Genomic DNA, 18,450 nt, shown 5'->3' on the forward strand with positions numbered 1-18,450 from the left:
TGGGCTCCAGCAATCCTTCTGCCTCAGTCTCCCAAGTAGCTGGGACTGCAGGTGCACACCACAATGCCCAGGTAATTTTTAAAATTTTTTTGTAGAGAGGGGCTCTCACTATGTTGTCAGGCTAGGAGCAATCCTCCTACCTCAGCCTCCGAAAGCACTGGGATTACAGGTGTGAGCCAACATTTCTGGCCCCTGAGTATTTTTTCTTACTAATTTACTTTGATGTCTTAAATTATCTTCAGAAATACTGTGATCCATCACCTTTTGCGTGTGATAACACATTAATTTTTTTTCCAGGATATGCTGCAGGCTGCTAGTCATTATCGCCAAAATAGAAACTCTTTGTATAGAAGAGAAGAATCACTAGAAAAAGAACCTGAATATGTTCCATGGACGGGTAATATACTGATTTATTAACGGTTGTTCAAAATACATTTCTAATGACCCATCATTTTTAGAAGTTGTGTTATTCCCCTAGTGTAGGTTTGTAACTGAAATGAAAAAGTGCCATCTCCAAAATGAGCAGCTCTTGTCAAAATCACTTTATTCTTACCTTGCTCTTATTTATTGATCTCTCTATAATGTATGTATTTAACTGGTACTTTTGCATTTACTAGGTTTTAGTTCAAATAGTTATTCATAGAAGCAGGTCCTGCCCTCAGAGGTATGAACTATATTTTGTGTTGATTTAATACAAGAAAGTAAGTGGAGTAGTGGAGTTGCATTAAAGGAATTTAGATGGAAGAAGAATCATGTTTACCTGGCTTTGCTGAAGAAATCTCTTTAGAGAAGATGGGGTTCGGCCGGGCGCGGTGGCTCAAGCCTGTAATCCCAGCACTTTGGGAGGCCGAGGCGGGCGGATCACAAGGTCAGGAGATCGAGACCATCCTGGCTAACACGGTGAAACCCCGTCTCTACTAAAAAATACAAAAAACTAGCCGGGCGAGGTGGCGGGCGCCTGTAGTCCCAGCTACTCGGGAGGCTGAGGCAGGAGAATGGCGTGAACCCGGGAGGCGGAGGCTGCAGTGAGCTGAGATCCGGCCACTGCACTCCAGCCTGGGTGACAGAGCAAGACTCCGTCTCAAAAAAAAAAAAAAAGAAGATGGGGTTCAAGCAGGGCATTGACAGGTATCACCTGAATCCCTGTTTGATTTAATTTTCCAGCAGTGATGAAGAGGCATAATTTTTATGCAATTAGTCTTTCCTTTAGCCGTCACTAGAACCCTTACTTAACCATATTATTTTGTGTAATTTCACAGCAACGAGTGGTCCTGGGGGCATCCGAACGGTAATAATACGCCAGCATGAGATTGTCCTGAAGGTGGTTTATCCACAGGCAGACAGCAACCTCCGAAACATCGTGACCGAGCAACTGGTAGCCCTGATCGATTGCTTCCTGGATGGTTATGTTTCTCAGCTGAAGTCGGTGGATAAATCCAGTAATCGGGAAAGATATGACAATCTGGAGATGGAATACCTACAGAAAAGATCAGATCTCTTATCTCCTCTTCGTAAGTTCATGATACTTGGCAAGAGTTTTAAATTTGCTGAATGGATGACAGGATCGAATAGTTAATGCAATATATTCAGTGTAGTCATGTTAATCCAACTGTAATAAAGAACTTAAAGCAAATATGCGCAGCTTTCTGTTCTCATTTATTCAACTTTTTTTCCAGTACTATCTAGGTATAAGTACCATAGATGATACTGAAGATGATTAATGAATACATAAATAAACAGTATGTGGAGACTACCCTTAAAGAGCTTAGCATCACAGACCTTTACATGAGTAACTGGATTGCAAAGTACAGCCTAATGAGGGCTGCTTGAGGGGGACAGATAAATAGTATGGCTCTTCAGCCAAGGACACATTATACTCCAGGCTAGGATTGGGAAGAGTTTGCTTTACTCTTACACGAAGGAAGGGAATAGCGTTTTGGGGAGGCAGTGATGAAACAAGGGTCTGAATTTGCATCTTTTTTTTGTCAAGGCAGAGTATCACTCTCTCGCCCAGGCTGTAGTGCAGTGGTATAATCTCAACTCACTACAGCCTCTGCCTCCTGGGTTCAAGCAATTCTCCTGCCTCAGCCTCCCAAGTAGCTGGGATTACAGGTGTGTGCCACCACACCTGGCTAATTTTGTATTTTTGGTAGGGACGGGGTTTCACTATGTTGGCCTGGCAGGACTTGAACTCCTGGCCTCAGGTGATCTATCCACCTCACCCTCCCAAAGTGCTGGGATTGCAGGTGCGAGCCACCACACCTGGCCTGAATTTGCAGGTTTAAGGAATTGATGTGAATTGTGAAACTAATTGCCAGTAAGTGGGAAGGTTTCCATTCCATTAATGATTCTTGATTTATAATAGGAATAAAGATAACATTTCAAGTCATATTTTTTATTACAGATTTTAAGTTTTGTTAACAGGATTTTTTCCCATCTGTTCTCATTCCCACAGTTACACTAGGCCAGTACCTGTGGGCTGCTTCTCTAGCAGAGAAATACTGTGACTTTGATATCTTGGTACAAATGTGTGAGCAGACTGACAACCAGAGCCGACTGCAGCGCTACATGACCCAGTTTGCTGATCAGGTGATGAGTGTTGGGTGTGTGGCCACTGAGTCCTTTAGTAATCAGGGCTTTTGGAATATGATACGATCTTTTTGTAGTTAACTTTGATGAGAAAATACTAATTCGTATGTTGTGTTTCTTTGTAAATTTTGTGCAGTAGCGAGATCACAGCTCACGACAGCCTCAACCTCCTGGGTCCAATCACTTCTCCCACCTCACCCTGTCCCACACCTCCCGCCTTCCAGTTGATGGGACCACAGGAGCTCGCTACCACGCCTGGCTAATTTTGTTTATTTTTCAGTAGAGACAAAGTCTCACTATGTTGCCCAGGCTGGTCTCAAACTCCTGGGCTCAAGCGATCCTCCTGCTTCAGCCTCCCGAAATGCTAGGATAACAGGCTTGAACCATCGCCTGGCCACACAATTCTTTATATATAAATATTACTGAAAGGTTCTTTGACCTTTGGAAAATATGTTATAACTTTCATTTCTGTTTATATATTTTCTAGTTATTATAAAAGTACTTAGGTATATGAATGTTGATAAAGTTCTTAAAAATTGGATAGAAGATATTCGGGAGCATAGAACACTACTTTAAGAGAGCTTAGCTTTACATACACCTAGCATTCTCATTTTCCTTGAGGGATATTATGCTTCCTGTTTAAAAAACAAAGTTCCCAGTCAGCCTCAGTGGCTTATGCTGTAATCCCAGCACTTTGAAAGGCCAAGGCGGTAGGATCACTTGAGGCCAGGAGTTTGAGGCCAGCCTGGGCAACATAGTGAGACTCTGCCTTTACCAAAAAAAAAAATTTTTTTTTGAAACATGCCAGCACACGCCCATGGCCACACCTATTCAGGAGGCTAAGGTGGGAGGATCATTTGAGCCCAGGAGGTCAAGGCAGTGAGCCAAGATTGTGCCACTACACTATAGCTAGGTGACAGAGCAAGACCCTATCTTTTAAAAAAAAAAAAAGTTTCCATTGTGACACTATCTGAAGTGAATTTAAAGTTGTTTCTTAAAGCCAGTCTAGTCAGTTGATTACTATGAAAAGCTTATTTTTTTATTACTGTAAAAGTGACACTGTATAAAATTTAGAAAACCACTATAAACAGGAAAGATAAAAATCACTCAAAATGCCACCACCCAGAGAGAACCTTTTAAACATTTGGTTTATATTTTCAGTCTTTCCACTCTATGTATTATAGACAAACATGTTTTGTCAATTGCTTTTTTCACTTGATACATTGCAAACATTTGTTCATGTTATTAAATATTCTATAGCAGCATTTTTAATAGCATTATAGAATTTCATTGACTGGGTATGACTTACTTGATTAACGATCAGTTGGGCTGGGTGCGGTGGCTCATGCCTGTAATCCCAGCACTTTGGGAGGCCGAGGTGGGTGGATCACCTAAGGTCAGGATTTCGTGGCTGGAGGTTGAGGCAGGAGAATCACTTGAACCCAGGAGGAGGAGGTTGCAGTGAGCCGAGATTGTGTCACTGCACTCCAGGCTGGGCAACAGAGCAAAGACTCCGTCTCAAAAAAAAAAAAAAAAAGTCGTTGTACATGAACTTATTTAGTATTTCAAAACATTGCTAAATAAATATTTTTTGCACTGATCATGATTTTAAAATTATTTTTATGGATTTTCTTTCTCTTTTGACATTTTGATGCATTTTTGCATTTTTTCTTATATTTTCTTTAACATGTTTAAATGTTATTTTAAAGTCCTTTTGTGCTTACTCTGATCATCTTTGAGTCTGTTTCTGTTGCCTGCTTTTATGTTGCTTGAATCATATTTTTCTGCTTATATCTGGCAATTTTTAAATTGTATTTTAGACATTGTATATTTTTAAAACTCCATAGTATGGAAATCGATGTTATTTGTTCCCTAGTGGATTTTTCTTTTTCTGTGTTAGGCAATTTAGAGGAGAGGAAGATTACTCAGTCCATTAAGAATAGAGGTGGCCCAGGACTCAGTCTCAGCGTTTGTGATATTCATTTCATTTCTGGTTTCAGAAGTCTTTCATGGCAGGATCCCTGCTTTAGGGGAAGTATCTCTTAAACACTGTGAGACTGTAGGACGTCTTGGTCTTCCTCTCCAGCTCAGCCTCCACACCACCCCAGCACTCCACAAACAGCCAGTGAGGAAAACTGGCTGGGCATTTGGGCCTTTCTAGATTCTGATGTATCGTGCCAGCCCATGTGGCCAGCTGGCACATAATTCTGGAATGTTACAGTCTCAATGCTGTCCCACAGAACTTTCTGTGATAATGGAGCTGTTGATATTTGCTGTCCAAATGGGAGCCACTGGCCAAATGGGGCTACTGAGCACTTGAAATGTGGCTAATGTACCTGAGGAACTGAATTTTAAATTTCAATCTAATTTTTGATTTAAGTTGCTACCATATTGGCCAACGCAATCTAGAGTCTGCCATTAATCTTGTCAGTGATCTTGAGCGAGGTGCCCTTTCTGAATGTGAATGTACACATTTGTCAAATGAGATGATTGAATTAAGTGATCCTACAATATAGGAAATCATTGTTTAGAACAGGTTTTCTGTTTTGGAGGCCTTTAGAACAAAGTTATGTTTTGTTATCAGAAATGTATTTTTTAAAACTATTATGAATAAATTATATGTTCTGTTATTTGTAGAATTTTTCAGACTTTCTCTTCCGTTGGTATCTGGAGAAAGGAAAGCGAGGCAAATTATTATCTCAGCCCGTTTCTCAGCATGGACAGTTGGCGAATTTTTTGCAAGCTCATGAACATCTCAGCTGGTTACATGAAATTAATAGCCAAGAATTAGAAAAGGTAAGAAGGATTTTTATATGGAGCAGATGTGTGCAATTTAGGTAGTTTTAATTAGTTTTGTTTTTAGTAATTAAAATACTGTTTACTGTCATACACCTGAGAAGGGGTTACTATCCAAAATATATATAGGAGCTGGGCATGGTGGCTTATACCTGTAATCCCAGTACTTTGGGAGGCTGAGGCAGGTGGATCTCTTGAGTGCAGGAGTTCAAGACCGGCCTAGGAAATATAAATACAAAAACATTAGCCAGGTGTGGTGATGCACACCTATAGTGTCAGCTACTTGGGAGGCTGAGGCAGGAGGATCACTTGAGCTCTGGAGGTCGAGGCTGCAGTGAGCTGAGATTGCACCATTGCACTCTAGCCTGGGCAACAGAGTGAGGCCTTGTCTCGAATGAATGAATGAATGAATGGCAAAAGACCTGAATAGACATTTCTCAAAAGAAGACATGCAGATGACCAGCAGATGTGTGAAAAAAATGTTCTGCATCACTTATCATTAGGAAAATGCAAATTTATACCACAATGAGACATCACCTTACATTTGTTCAAATGGCTATTATCAAAAAGGTGAAGGTAACAAGTGCTGGAGAAGACACGGAGAAAAGGGAACTCTGATGCACTCTTGGTGGGAATGTAAGTACAACCATTATGGGAAACTGTATGAGGGTTCCTGAAAAAGTTAAACTTAGAAATACCATATGATCTGGCAATCCCACTTGTGAGTATATATCCAGAGGAGTTGAAGTCAGTATGTTGAAGAGATACCTGCACTCCCATGTTCATTGCAGCATTTTCACAATAGGCAAGTTATGGAATCTACCTAAGTGTCCATCAATCAGTGTAAATGATAAAGAAGATGTATGTAGAATACACAAAGCAGTAATAGACTTAAGAAAGAAGGACATTCTCTCATTTGCAACAACATTGATGAAGCTGGAGGACATTACACTAAACCAAATAAGCCAGACACAGAAAGGCAAATACCACATGATCTCACTCATATCTGGAATCCAAAACAGTTGAACTCATGGAAGCAGAAGAACGGTGGTTGTCAGAAGGGTGAAGGGATTTTATATACACACACATACACATATCCATATATACATATATAAGGAACTCAGCTCAATTGCAAGGAAACAACCCAATTTAAAAATGGGCAAAAGGGCCAGAGAAGTTGGTCAAAGGGTACAAGTTTCAGTTAGGAGGAAGAAGATTATTTTTGTTTTTGTTTTTTAGAGACAGGGTCTCACTGTGTTGCCCAGGCTGGTCTCGAATTCCTGGGCTCAAGCGATCCACCCACCTCAGCCTCCCAAAGTGCTGGGATGATAGGCATGGGCCACTGCACCCAGCCAGGAAGATTTTTTAAATACATTGCACAGTATGGTGGCTAAAGTTAATAATAGTGTATTGTACATTTTAGAATTTCCAAGAGAACAAATTTGAAATGTTCTCACCATAATAATAGGTATTTGAGGTGATGGGCATGTTAATTCACTTGATTTAATCATTCCACATCACATACATATAACATTACTTTGTATCCATAAATATATACAATTATAATTCATCAGTATACAATAATTTTTTTTTTTTTTTTTTTTTTTTTTTTTGAGACAGAGTCTCGCTCTGTCGCCCGGGCTGGAGTGCAGTGGCCGGATCTCAGCTCACTGCAAGCTCCGCCTCCCGGGTTCAGGCCATTCTCCTGCCTCAGCCTCCCAAGTAGCTGGGACTACAGGCGCCCACCACCGCGCCCGGCTAATTTTTTGTATTTTTTAGTAGAGACGGGGTTTCACCGTGTTAACCAGGATGGTCTCGATCTCCTGACCTCGTGATCCGCCTGTCTCGGCCTCCCAAAGTGCTGGGATTACAGGCTTGAGCCACCACGCCCGGCCTACAATAATTTTTTTAAATTTTAAAGCATTTATTATGGATTATTTAGAATGTGTACTCCTATTCTCTCACATAATTTGCATAAAACGTTCTTAATTTGTGATGATATTGCCATTACGTCTAATATCTCAATGAAAATATGCAGTCCAGGCTGGGTGTGGTGGCTCATGCCTGTAATCCCAGCACTTTGAGGGGCCAAGGTGGGTGGATCGCTTGAGCTCAGGAGTTTGAGACCAGCCTGGCCAACATGGTGAAACCCCGTCTCTACTAAAAAAAACAAAAATCAGCCAGGCATGGAGGCACATGCCTGTAATCCCAGCTACTCAGGAGCCTGAGGCAGGAGAATCACTTGAACCGGAGGTGGAGGTTGAGTGAGCTGAGACTACACCACTGCACTCCAGCCTGGGTGACAGAGTGAGGCTGTCTCTCAAAAAAAAAAAAAAAAAAAGTAGTCCATCATGATTTGACATCACATTAAAATCACAAAAATTTTAATGATGTGTCTGTAACAGTCATTGGCCTTTTTGCAATGAGCATATTGTTGTAATAAATATGCAAATTATGAGTAAAAACACACATTAATTTTAAAATTTGTTCTTGACAGGATGTTCAGGTGAATATGTAATTGTTTTAGAGCAAATGTTTTGTACATGTCTCTTTTCCCAATGCTTAATGAGGATGGTTGATATTTTGCTGTGTGATTACTCTCAATGTTATGGTACTGCTCAGTTTTTAGGTTTGCTAACTTTTGACTTTTCATTCATTGATATGGCTTGGGGAGAAAAACAAGTTTGGGGTTTACTTACCTTTGTTTCAGCTTGAATTGGTACTCAGTATCTTACAATGGTTTGCATATTTTATTGTAGGCTCATGCAACACTTCTGGGTTTGGCAAATATGGAAACTCGTTACTTTGCAAAGAAGAAAACCCTTCTTGGCTTGAGTAAATTGGCTGCATTAGCTTCAGACTTTCCAGAGGATATACTGCAAGAAAAAATTGAAGGTGAAAGAATTTAAACAGAAAGATTTACAGATTGGTCATGCCATCAATTAACTCATGATGTATTCCTGTCATCAGTTAGCAGGATCTGTCTGTTAGAAACAGGACCTGTCTCTAAGAGGAATGCATTTAGTTAATGTCCAGGTGTAGTTACTCAATTATATACTTGGAATTTTTTTAGAGAAAAGTTATTTGTATTTTAAATAAGAATTCCTAAAGAATAGATTCAAATGGTTTTGAATGGAGAGGTCTGATTATGTACCCTTAGTGATACATATTCCAAGGTCAAAAAGAACTACAAAGCAATCTTGACCTTTACACAGTGGGTTTGTTGTAGGTAGTGTGGTATAGGTGCAATAATTCTGAACTATTTTGTGTATATTATAGATGAAAACTATTACATGTAGTACAGTTGACCCTCCATATTCTTGGATTCCACACTTGCAGATTTGACCAAACATCAAACATACTTGGGGAAAAAAAGAATTAAAAATAATTCAACAGCAGTTAAAATTACAACAACAAAAAATTAAAACAACAAAAATAATGCAAAATTGAAACAAAATAGTGTAAATTTTAAAAAGCCAGTACAGTATAACAGCTATTTACATCGCATTGACTTTGTATTAGGTATTATAATCTAGAGGTGATTTAAAGTATATGGGAGGATGTATGTGGGTTATGTGCAAGTAACTACCATTTTTATATAAGGGACTTGAGCTTTTTGGTATTCCCAGGGGTCCTAGAACCAGTTGTCAGCGGATATTGAGGCATGATGGTATTATTTTCTGAACCAAGGAGAAAGGAGATACAAAGAGAAAGACAGTGAAGAAGAACTCTGTATTACTGAATTTGCATTGGAAATACCAGATAGAATCTGATTTTTAAAAACAATATATTTTCTTGTTTGAGGTGATGGATATTCTAATTACCCTGTGATCATTACACAATGTATACATGTATTGAAGCATCACATTGTACCCCAAAAATATGTATAATTATTATGCATCAATTAAAAAAATACATTGGCTGGGTGTGGTGGCTCACGCCTGTAATCCCAGCACTTTGGGAGGCTGATGTGGGAGGATTGCTTGAGCCCGGAGATTGAGACCAGCCTAGGCAACTTAGAACTTGTCTCTACAAAAAATTTAAACTTAGCCAGGTGTGGTGGTGTGCGCCTGTAGTCCCAGCTGCGGGGAGGCTAAGGTGAGAGAATCACTTGGGCCTAGGAGGTCGGGGTGGCAGTGAGATGTGATTGTGCCACTGCCCTCCAACTGGGGCAACAGAGTAAAAACCCTGCCTCAGGAAAAAAAAGTAAGTCTCTCTCTCTCTCTCTCTCTCTCTATATCTATATATATATATAAAATATATATAATATAAAATATATATTATATATATAATGTAGATATAGATAGCAAAATGTGTGTATATATAATAAAATTGTATGTATATATACGTAATACACATATATATGCATTTTATTATATATACACACACACATCTTGTCTCTTGCAGTGACACACCAGTAGCATGAGTATACCTAGTTCCGTATTTTGGTTTCTGAGTACTATTTTCCAGTAAAAGAAATGAGGGCTAATTGAAGAAATCTTGGAGAGTCTTATTGGGCCAGAAAGCAAGGTTAATGTACAGATACTAAAAGAGTACAAGAGCCTTGAACAGCTCCCACTGTTCAAGTTTGGGGACAATTTTAATATCGAAAGAAAGGTAGTAAAGGGTATATTCCACAGTCTATAAAAGAAGAAAATTCATGAATCTACAGTGATTTTCAAAAAGGGAAAGGGTCAGTGAAATGCTTCTTTACAGGAGAATGCCAACTAATAATTGTGGAAAGAATGGCAGAAGTCACTATTACAACCACAGTGAATAACTGTCACCAAAGGGTACTGAGACCATTGAGTTTAGGGGCTAGGGGAACAAGATATTCCCGTGTTTTTGGAGTATCAGTAGACAGATCTGATAGACCCTGTCATCAACCACAAAATAAACCCACATTGTGTACTTCTGAAGCAGTGTACTACCATCACCTGTGTCCTGTTCTTGCCAAAATGTTCACCATGATTCTAATCACACAAGAACAATCAGACATAACCTGCTGGTGGGACATTGTATAATACAGTTGCCCTAGACTCTTCAAAAATTTTACCAATATGAAATGAAAGACAAAGACAGAGGCTCTTTTAGATGAAAGGAACCTAAGAGCCATGACACATAAGCAAATACAGGGTGAGATTCTCGATCCTGAATCACCCTCAGAATAACCATAACAGTTATGGTGAATGTTGTGGAAACAAGTGGGAAAGTTTGAACATACTTAATATTAGGTGATATAACTGAGTTGATGTTAAATTCTATAAGTCTGATAATCATATTGTGGTTGAATGTCCTTGTTTTTAGGAGACGATGCTGAGTATTTAGAAAGGAAATGTCATGATGTCTGCAACCTTCATATGCTTAAAAAAAAATTACCTATATACATAGTTCACAAAAGGGACAGAGTGTTAGCAACAGATGACTCTAGCTGGAGGATATAAAGTGCACATTGGCATTTAAAATTTTTTTTCTGTAGATTTGGACTTTTTCTGTTTTATTTATTTATTTATTTATTTATTTATTTATTTATTTTCTTTGAGACAGGGTCTCACTCTGTTGCCCAGGCTGGAGCACAGTGGCACAATCATGGCTCACTGCAGCCTCGAACTCCTGGGCTCAGGTGATGCTCTTGCTTCAGCTTCCCCAGTAGCTGGGACTACAGGTGCATACTCCATGCCCAGCTAATTTTTGTATTTTTTTGTAGAGATGGGGTTTCACCATGTGTACCCAGGCTGGTCTCAAACTTCTGAGCTCAAGCAGTGTGTCCACCTCGCCCTCCCAAAGTGCTGGGATTATAGACGTGAGCCACCACACCCAGCCTGGAATTTTTCAAAATAAAAATTGGAGTGGGGAATCTCAGCTATGTGGTTTGGATCAAGTATATGCAGATATGGATATCTGGTTATGTGACTTATCCACAGAGTCCAGCCTAAGATCTGGGTTTAAATTTTACTGCTGTCATTTTTTTCCTTTTGAGGGAGTGGATATAGTAGAAAGAATTGGGATTTCAAATATTTTCTCCAGAACTTACTAGCTTTGTGACCTTGGATAGTTGATTTATGCTCCTTCATCTGAGTTTGTTCATCTATAACAAGGGTAGTTGTAAGGATTGAGGACACTGTCTTGAGAAAAATGGCTTACATACATTAAGTACTCAGTAAATTCTAGATATTAGCCCCTTTTATTATTAAAATTATTTTTCACTGTTTGGGATAATCTTCCTTCAATCTTTTTATTTTTTGCACTAGTAGTGTCTCTTCTAAAAAACGTGTGTTTATATTCTATAGGACTGGCTGATAGTCTGAGAGGGGAAGCCATATTTTAGCCTGGCCACCAGAGATAGATCATGTTAATCAAAGTATTTTACCACAGGGCTTTCCTGTTTCTTCTTTCTCCCTGCTTTGCATTTGATCACTTCTTAGCTTTTACTTCTTAACACAATGGGAACATTTGCAGGTCTCAGTGATTCTACGGACTGTTAGCACAGTGTATCTAATCGGAGGGGATAGGCTTTTTAAAAATAACTCTTGTAATTAAATAATTCCTCATGGAAAATGTGTAAATTATAGAAAAAATACAACAGGAAAAATAAGTCGTGTATAGTCCCACCTCCGCAGAGATAACCACTGGTACTGTTTTGTAGGTATCCTCCCAGTCTGTTTTTCTAGGTATAGAAATGGACAAAAATGTTCCATTTAATTTTTCCAAAACCAGGATCATGGGAAATGCTGCCAGTATTTGAATGAAAGTATCTGTGCTTTGGTCACTGTTTTGCTGTGAATGCTACCTATTATGAGGCTACCTAGCAGTTCTCACCCTTTCCTGCAACTCGGCACATTCCCTGGGGTAGAGCCAGGTCATGGGCTGCAACCTGGGGAGTTTATGGCAAACAGAAGCCCGTTACCTCTTCCAGTGGAGATAACCCTTGCTACCTAGGATATGTGCTGTATATTCTTCCAGGTCTTGTTTTTCTTGATAGACTCATGGTAGCTTTTATATCATTTCCATTTGTGAATGAAACTGCAGTTAACCCTTGAACAACATGGGTTTGAACTGCATGGGTCCACTTACATGCAGATTATTTTCAATCAATATATTTCAGAGATTTTCAACAACATGAAAACACTCATAGATATACACCATGTATAACCGTGTAGCCTAGAAATACCAAAAACAAACAAACAAAAACAGAAAAAGACAGGTTATGAATACATAAAATATGTAGTCTATTTTATCATTTACTACCTTAGAACATGCACAGATCTGTTATAAAAAGTTAAAATTTATCAACACACAAACACAGACCTCACATAGCACCATTCACAGTGGAGGCAAATGTAAACAATGTAAATACACAGCGTTAAATCACAACTGCCTGAAATTAACTGTAATACTGTCCTCACCATAATAATTTCATAGCCATGTCCTGTTGCTATTGTGGGCAAGTGTCCGCTTGTTCAAGTGTTACCAGTATTCAATTAAAACCCCAATTAAAGTGATGATCCAGTTAAAATGATTCTGATCATCTCTGTGTGAGAATTTTGTTTACACTCCAGTAAACTGCCTATTGCAGCAAGAAGTAAATTTCCTATTGCAGTAAGAATTGATTTCTCATAGTTCTCAAGTATTTTTTCCTGTGTTTAGTGCAATACCATAAACCTTTAATAACATCTTGGGACTCATATGAAGTGCCACTAAGTGATGCTTGGCATGCTCCCAAGAAGCATAGGAGAGTCATGACATTACAAGAAGTGGAATTGCTTGATAGGCACCTCAGATTGAGGTCTGCAGTTTTGGTTGCCCCCATTTCAATATAAATGAGTCTTCCTTAATGACCATTGTTTAAGAAAAAAAAAAAGAAAATTTATGAAGCTGGCAGCAGCAGTTAAGTTTTTGGGAAGTCAAAAGTTACCCTCCCAGCACTTTGGGAGGCTAGAACAGGAGGATCACTCAAGCCCAAGAGTTTGAGACCAGCCTGGGCAGCATAGCAAGACTCCATCTCTTTAAAAAGTTTTGCTGGGATTTTTGACAGCACAGGAGCTTAGTGGCCCATCCTCCTTGTTATTTAAGGGCCAACTATATATTAAAAATTCCAGTGGGAAAAATTTTACTGAATTATAAAATATGATTGAGAGATCTCCACATTTAGGAAGTTTATACCTCATGAAATAGCTATCTGCTGTCCAACTTCTTCAAGCAGTAGAACGTATTTCCTTACCTGTTCTCTCCCCTCCTATTTCTCGTGGCTGCGATAATTTATAAGACTTTGATCAAACCATGGATATGTTGTAAACATAACCAGCAATCAAGAATAAGAATTAAAAGCATTCTAAGATCATTGAATAACGATGGGATTACCTCTGGAGCTATTTTTTTCTTTTAAGATTCAGATTTGTTTTATGACAGCAAAAATGAGAGCAAAAATCAAAGTTCCATCATTTTCTCTTTCCCTCTCTCTCATTTGAATACTAGAAATGGCTGAGCAGGAGCGCTTCCTACTGCATCAGGAGACCCTACCTGAACAGCTGCTAGCGGAGAAACAGCTACATCTCAGTGCGATGCCAGTATTGACTGCACCACAACTCATTGGTGTATGTGCTTTTCAAATCCTTAACACTGTTTCTTAAACTCAAAACATTGTTGGTGTTTATTGGGCCGTGTAGTATAGTTCCTAAGGGGAGTTACCATTCTACTTCCTACCTTCCAGAAAACTCTCCTAGAAAAATGTTTTTGGAAGCTGTTTGGGAACAGAAAGTTCATTAGAGAACAATTCATCAGCTTCTGCCTCCCCATACATTCCACCTAAAGGTGCTGTATCTAGGCGACCAGGAGAAATTACTGATATTTTACTTTTCTAGTGTAGGACAAATAAGTACCATGAGATAACTTTTATTTCCCCCACAGAATTACTTTTCAAGCTCTTCTATAAGAAAAAATAAATTAAGGAACTCAGTTTACATGGTCTGGCAGCGCTGTCCTTACAACTTTCGTCTGCAACCCAACACATCCCCGAGGGCAGAACCGGAGTACGGGCTGCAGCCTAGAGAAAAAGCATCTGTTGTAGGATCACCTTAAATTTGTCCTGTCTGTATGAAAAAGAAAGCAAACAATTAAAAAACGTTAGCATGTTAGCCATTATTAGTAGCAGATTTCCTGTTGTAACTGAATTTACAACAGCCCTTCCTGATAGAATATATATTTAATTTAGAAATGTAAGATACTATCTATTGCAACTCACCATTATATATCACTAAAAAAAAAGTAGTGCCAATTTTACTCTGATACATAATTTTAATACCACAGTCCAATTTCAGAGATGGTGGGGTAAAAAGGATGTTTAAGAACAACAAAATAGTATTTTTTGACTGCTGTAAGACAATGAAAACAAGCAGATAGCTTTTTTTCTGAAATGGTCTCAGTGTTGTTGCTATTAAAGGATTATATATACAATTTTTTAAAAATTGAATTATAAATAGTTTTTGGAAAAGGAAGACGGGAAAAATTCAAATTGATATTTTTAATAAGGCAAGTATTTTTCTGACCATAAAAATTACAGGAAATTTGAATACAGAAATGAATACGCGATCAGCTGTAATCTAACCAGGGATAAGTGTTGGCAATATGTTGATGTGTTTTTTTACATTTTAAGTAAATATAGATCAACTGTACACTTTATTGTAGGTCTCAATTTTTTTTCTTTTTTTTTTTTTTTTTAGAGACAAAGTCTTGATGTTGCTCAGGCTGTCAGGCTGGAGTGCAGTGGCACTGTCACAGCTCACTGTAGTCTTGACCTCCCAAGCTCAGGTGACCCTCCCACCTCAGCCTCTGGAGTAGTTGGGACCACAGATGTGCACCACCATATCCAGCTAATTTTTATACTTTTTGTAGAGACAGCATTTCGCCGTGTTGCCCAGGCTGGTCTCAAACTCCTGTTCTCAGGGAATCTGCCTGCCTAGGCCTCCCAAAGAGCTGGAATTATAGACATGAGCCACTGTGCTGTGCCTAAAATACGCGTTTTTTAAAAAGACAGTTTAAGGTAGATGCAATTCAGTTTCCAAATATGAGACTGTTTTTACTATAAAAATACAACTGGCCAGGCGCAGTGGCTCACACCTAAAATCCCAGCTTTTTGGGCCAAGGCAGGCAGATCACTTGAAGTCAGGAGTTTGAGACCAGCCTGGCCAACAGGGTAAAACCTCTTCTCTACAAAAAATACAAAAATTAGCCAGGTGTGGTGATGGATTCCTGTAATTCCAGCTACTCAGGAGGCTGAAGCAGGAGAATCACTTGTACCTGGGAGGCAGAAGTTTCAGTGAGCCGAGATTGTGCCACTGCAATCTAGCCTGGGTGACACAGCAAGAGTCTGTCTCAAAAAACAAAACAAACCGAAAAACTACAACTTCCTTACAAGACATAATGACTTCTTTTCTCCATAAATGTCTCTAGTATTAGTTATATGATTGTATACAGTAATCTTCTACCTTATTTTAAGACATAATGATTTCTTTTCTCCATAAATGTCTAGTATTAGTTATATGATTGTATACAGTAATCTTCTACCTTATTTTAAGACATAATGACTTCTTTTCTCCATAAATGTCTCTAGTATTAGTTATATGATTGTATACAGTAATCTTCTACCTTATTTTAACTTGTCATAGCTATATATCTGTGAAGAAAATAGAAGAGCTAATGAATATGATTTCAAGAAAGCTTTGGACTTGCTGGAATATATTGATGAGGTAAGTAAAACCACTTGAGATGATCTCAGGCAACTGAATACATTTATAAAAAGAGGGAGATGCCTCTTCTAGTCAATCATGAAAATGAATTAAGCAAAAAAGACTGTATCTGGTTCAACTACCTTTAATCCATAGAATGTATATAACTCTTGAGAAAAGCTGTCAAAGTCAAGAGACTCCTTTCGTGATAAGTCTCACACGTTCCTGGATATTTTTTTTTTATGCACAAATACTGCTTTTAAAAGTCCTGAGATTTTTTTTCTGTTTCATTTATTAAGTCATTAGTTTCTGAATCTAATATATGACTCTATCAGTTTATTCTGGCTGGGTGCAGTGGCTCGTGCCTGTAATCCCAGCATTTTGGGAGGCCGAGCCAGATGGATCACCTGAGGTCAGTAGTTCGAGACCAGCCTGGCACACATGGTGAAACTCCACCTCTACTAAAAATACAAAAAAAAAAAAAAAATTAGATGGGTGTGGTGGCACACACCTGTAACCCCAGCTACTTGGGAAGCTGAGGCATGAGAATTGCTTGAATCCAGGAGGCAGAGGTTGCAGTGAGCCGAGATTGTGCCACTTGTACTCCAACCTGGGTGACTGTCTCAAAAAAAAAAAAAAAAAAAAAAAAAAATATATATATATATATATATATATATATATAAAATCTTCATAGTATTAATCCTAAGAGTAGCTGTTTCTTGTGTTTCAATAGGTTATAGTGAAAATTCTGTAGGATAAGTAGTTCTATTACCTGTCCATGCAGTTGAAAGTAATTTGGTAGCTTCTATAAAACATAATATGTTGACTTTTACATTACCTTATTTTAAAATGTTACCCCTCTCAGGCCGGGCGAGGTGGGTCACACCTGTAATTCTGTACTTTGGGAGGCCAAGGTGAGCGGATTGCCTGAGGTCAGGAGTTCGAGACCAGTCTGGCCAACATGGTGAAACCCTGTCTCTACTAAAAATAAAAAAAAAAAAACTAGCCGGGCATGGTGGCGTGCACCTATAGTCCCAGCTACTCGGGAGGCTGAGTTAGGGGAATTGCTTGAATCAGGGAGGCAGAGGTTGCAGTGAGATGAGATCGCGCCACTGCACTCCAGCCTGGGCGACAGAGTGAGACTGCGTCTCAAAAAAAAAAAAAAACACAACTCTTAACCCCTCTCAAGGTTGCTGATAAAATCATCACAGAGTAACCTGAAAATAATTCATAGATATTAATTGGCTTCTATGCATGTAGTATTAGCATAATGAAAATTTAAGCACGTATTTCTTTCAAAGCCAGGATTTAATCAGGATTTTTTGTTTTGCTGTGAAGGAAGAAGATGTAAATATAAATGATCTCAAACTGGAAATCCTTTGCAAAGCTCTTCAGAGAGATAAGTAAGTGCTCATGGCATCGCTTCTTTGGAAAGTATAGAAACTGCTTTTCCTCTGCTGTCACCACACGACAGTCAATACAGAAGACTTCTGTGACCAAACGTGTTGGGATTTGCCGCCTCCCACACTGGGCAACCAGTGAGTTCTGTTGGTGGACACCTGCTGAATGTCCTTTAATTTAGTTCCGTCCTGACACTGTCTACAACCACAGGTTGAGGGCTCAGACTGCCCCCGACTTCGATGCCAGTCTAAGCCCCAGATGGTTTTGCCTGTGCTTCTCACCGACCAGCTATAAATTGGGGTTCCCACAACCCCCCCTTTGGGTTTGATTAATTTGCTAGAGCAGCTCATAGAACTCAGGAAAACGTGCCCACCGATTTATTATAAAGGGAATTGTTACCAGAAAGGGGTCCCGATCCAGACCCCAAGAGAGGCTTCTTGGATCTCGTGCAAGAAAGAATTTGGCACAAGTCCACAGAGTAAAGTGAAAGCAAATTTATTAGAGAAGAAAATAAAAGAATGGCTACTTCTTACACAGAGCAGTGGCATGGGCTGCTTGACTTGAGTATACTTATGGTTATTTGTTGATTATATGCTAAACAAGGGGTGCATTATTCATGAGTTTTTCTGGAAAAATGTGAGACGTTCCCAGAACTGAGGGTTCCTCCCCTTTTTTTAAAATTTTTATTTATTTATTTTGAGACAGAGTTTAGCTCTTGTTGCCCAGGCTGGAGTGCAGTGGTGTGATCTTGACTCACTGCAGCCGCTCCCGGGTTCAAGCAGTTCTCCCGCCTCAGCCTCCCAAGTAAATGGGATTACAGGCATGTACCACCACGCCTGGCTAATTTTGTATTTTTAGTAGAGATGGGATTTCACCATGTTGGTCAGGCTGATCTCAAACTCCTGACCTCAGGTGATCCACCCACCTCAGCCTCCCAAAG

The 18,450-nt window shown here is 39.2% G+C and overlaps 1 protein-coding gene across 2 annotated transcripts in view; it reads left to right on the plus strand.

The window, feature by feature from the left end:
* The window catches only part of NUP133 (nucleoporin 133), a 69,147-nt gene that overhangs the window by 43,186 nt on the left and 7,511 nt on the right, over positions 1-18,450 (plus strand). For both annotated transcript variants that reach the window (XM_005539816.4, XM_045391872.3), the window contains exons 17-24: positions 298-397; positions 1,260-1,511; positions 2,456-2,589; positions 5,227-5,385; positions 8,145-8,280; positions 13,861-13,979; positions 16,050-16,130; positions 17,448-17,512. In XM_005539816.4, the coding sequence (XP_005539873.3) occupies positions 298-397; positions 1,260-1,511; positions 2,456-2,589; positions 5,227-5,385; positions 8,145-8,280; positions 13,861-13,979; positions 16,050-16,130; positions 17,448-17,512 (1,046 nt within the window). The remainder of the gene's footprint in view (positions 1-297; positions 398-1,259; positions 1,512-2,455; positions 2,590-5,226; positions 5,386-8,144; positions 8,281-13,860; positions 13,980-16,049; positions 16,131-17,447; positions 17,513-18,450) is intronic.

The sequence above is a fragment of the Macaca fascicularis genome, chromosome 1 (assembly GCF_037993035.2).
Source record: "Macaca fascicularis isolate 582-1 chromosome 1, T2T-MFA8v1.1".
In the NCBI taxonomy this organism is placed as follows: Eukaryota; Metazoa; Chordata; class Mammalia; order Primates; family Cercopithecidae; genus Macaca; species Macaca fascicularis.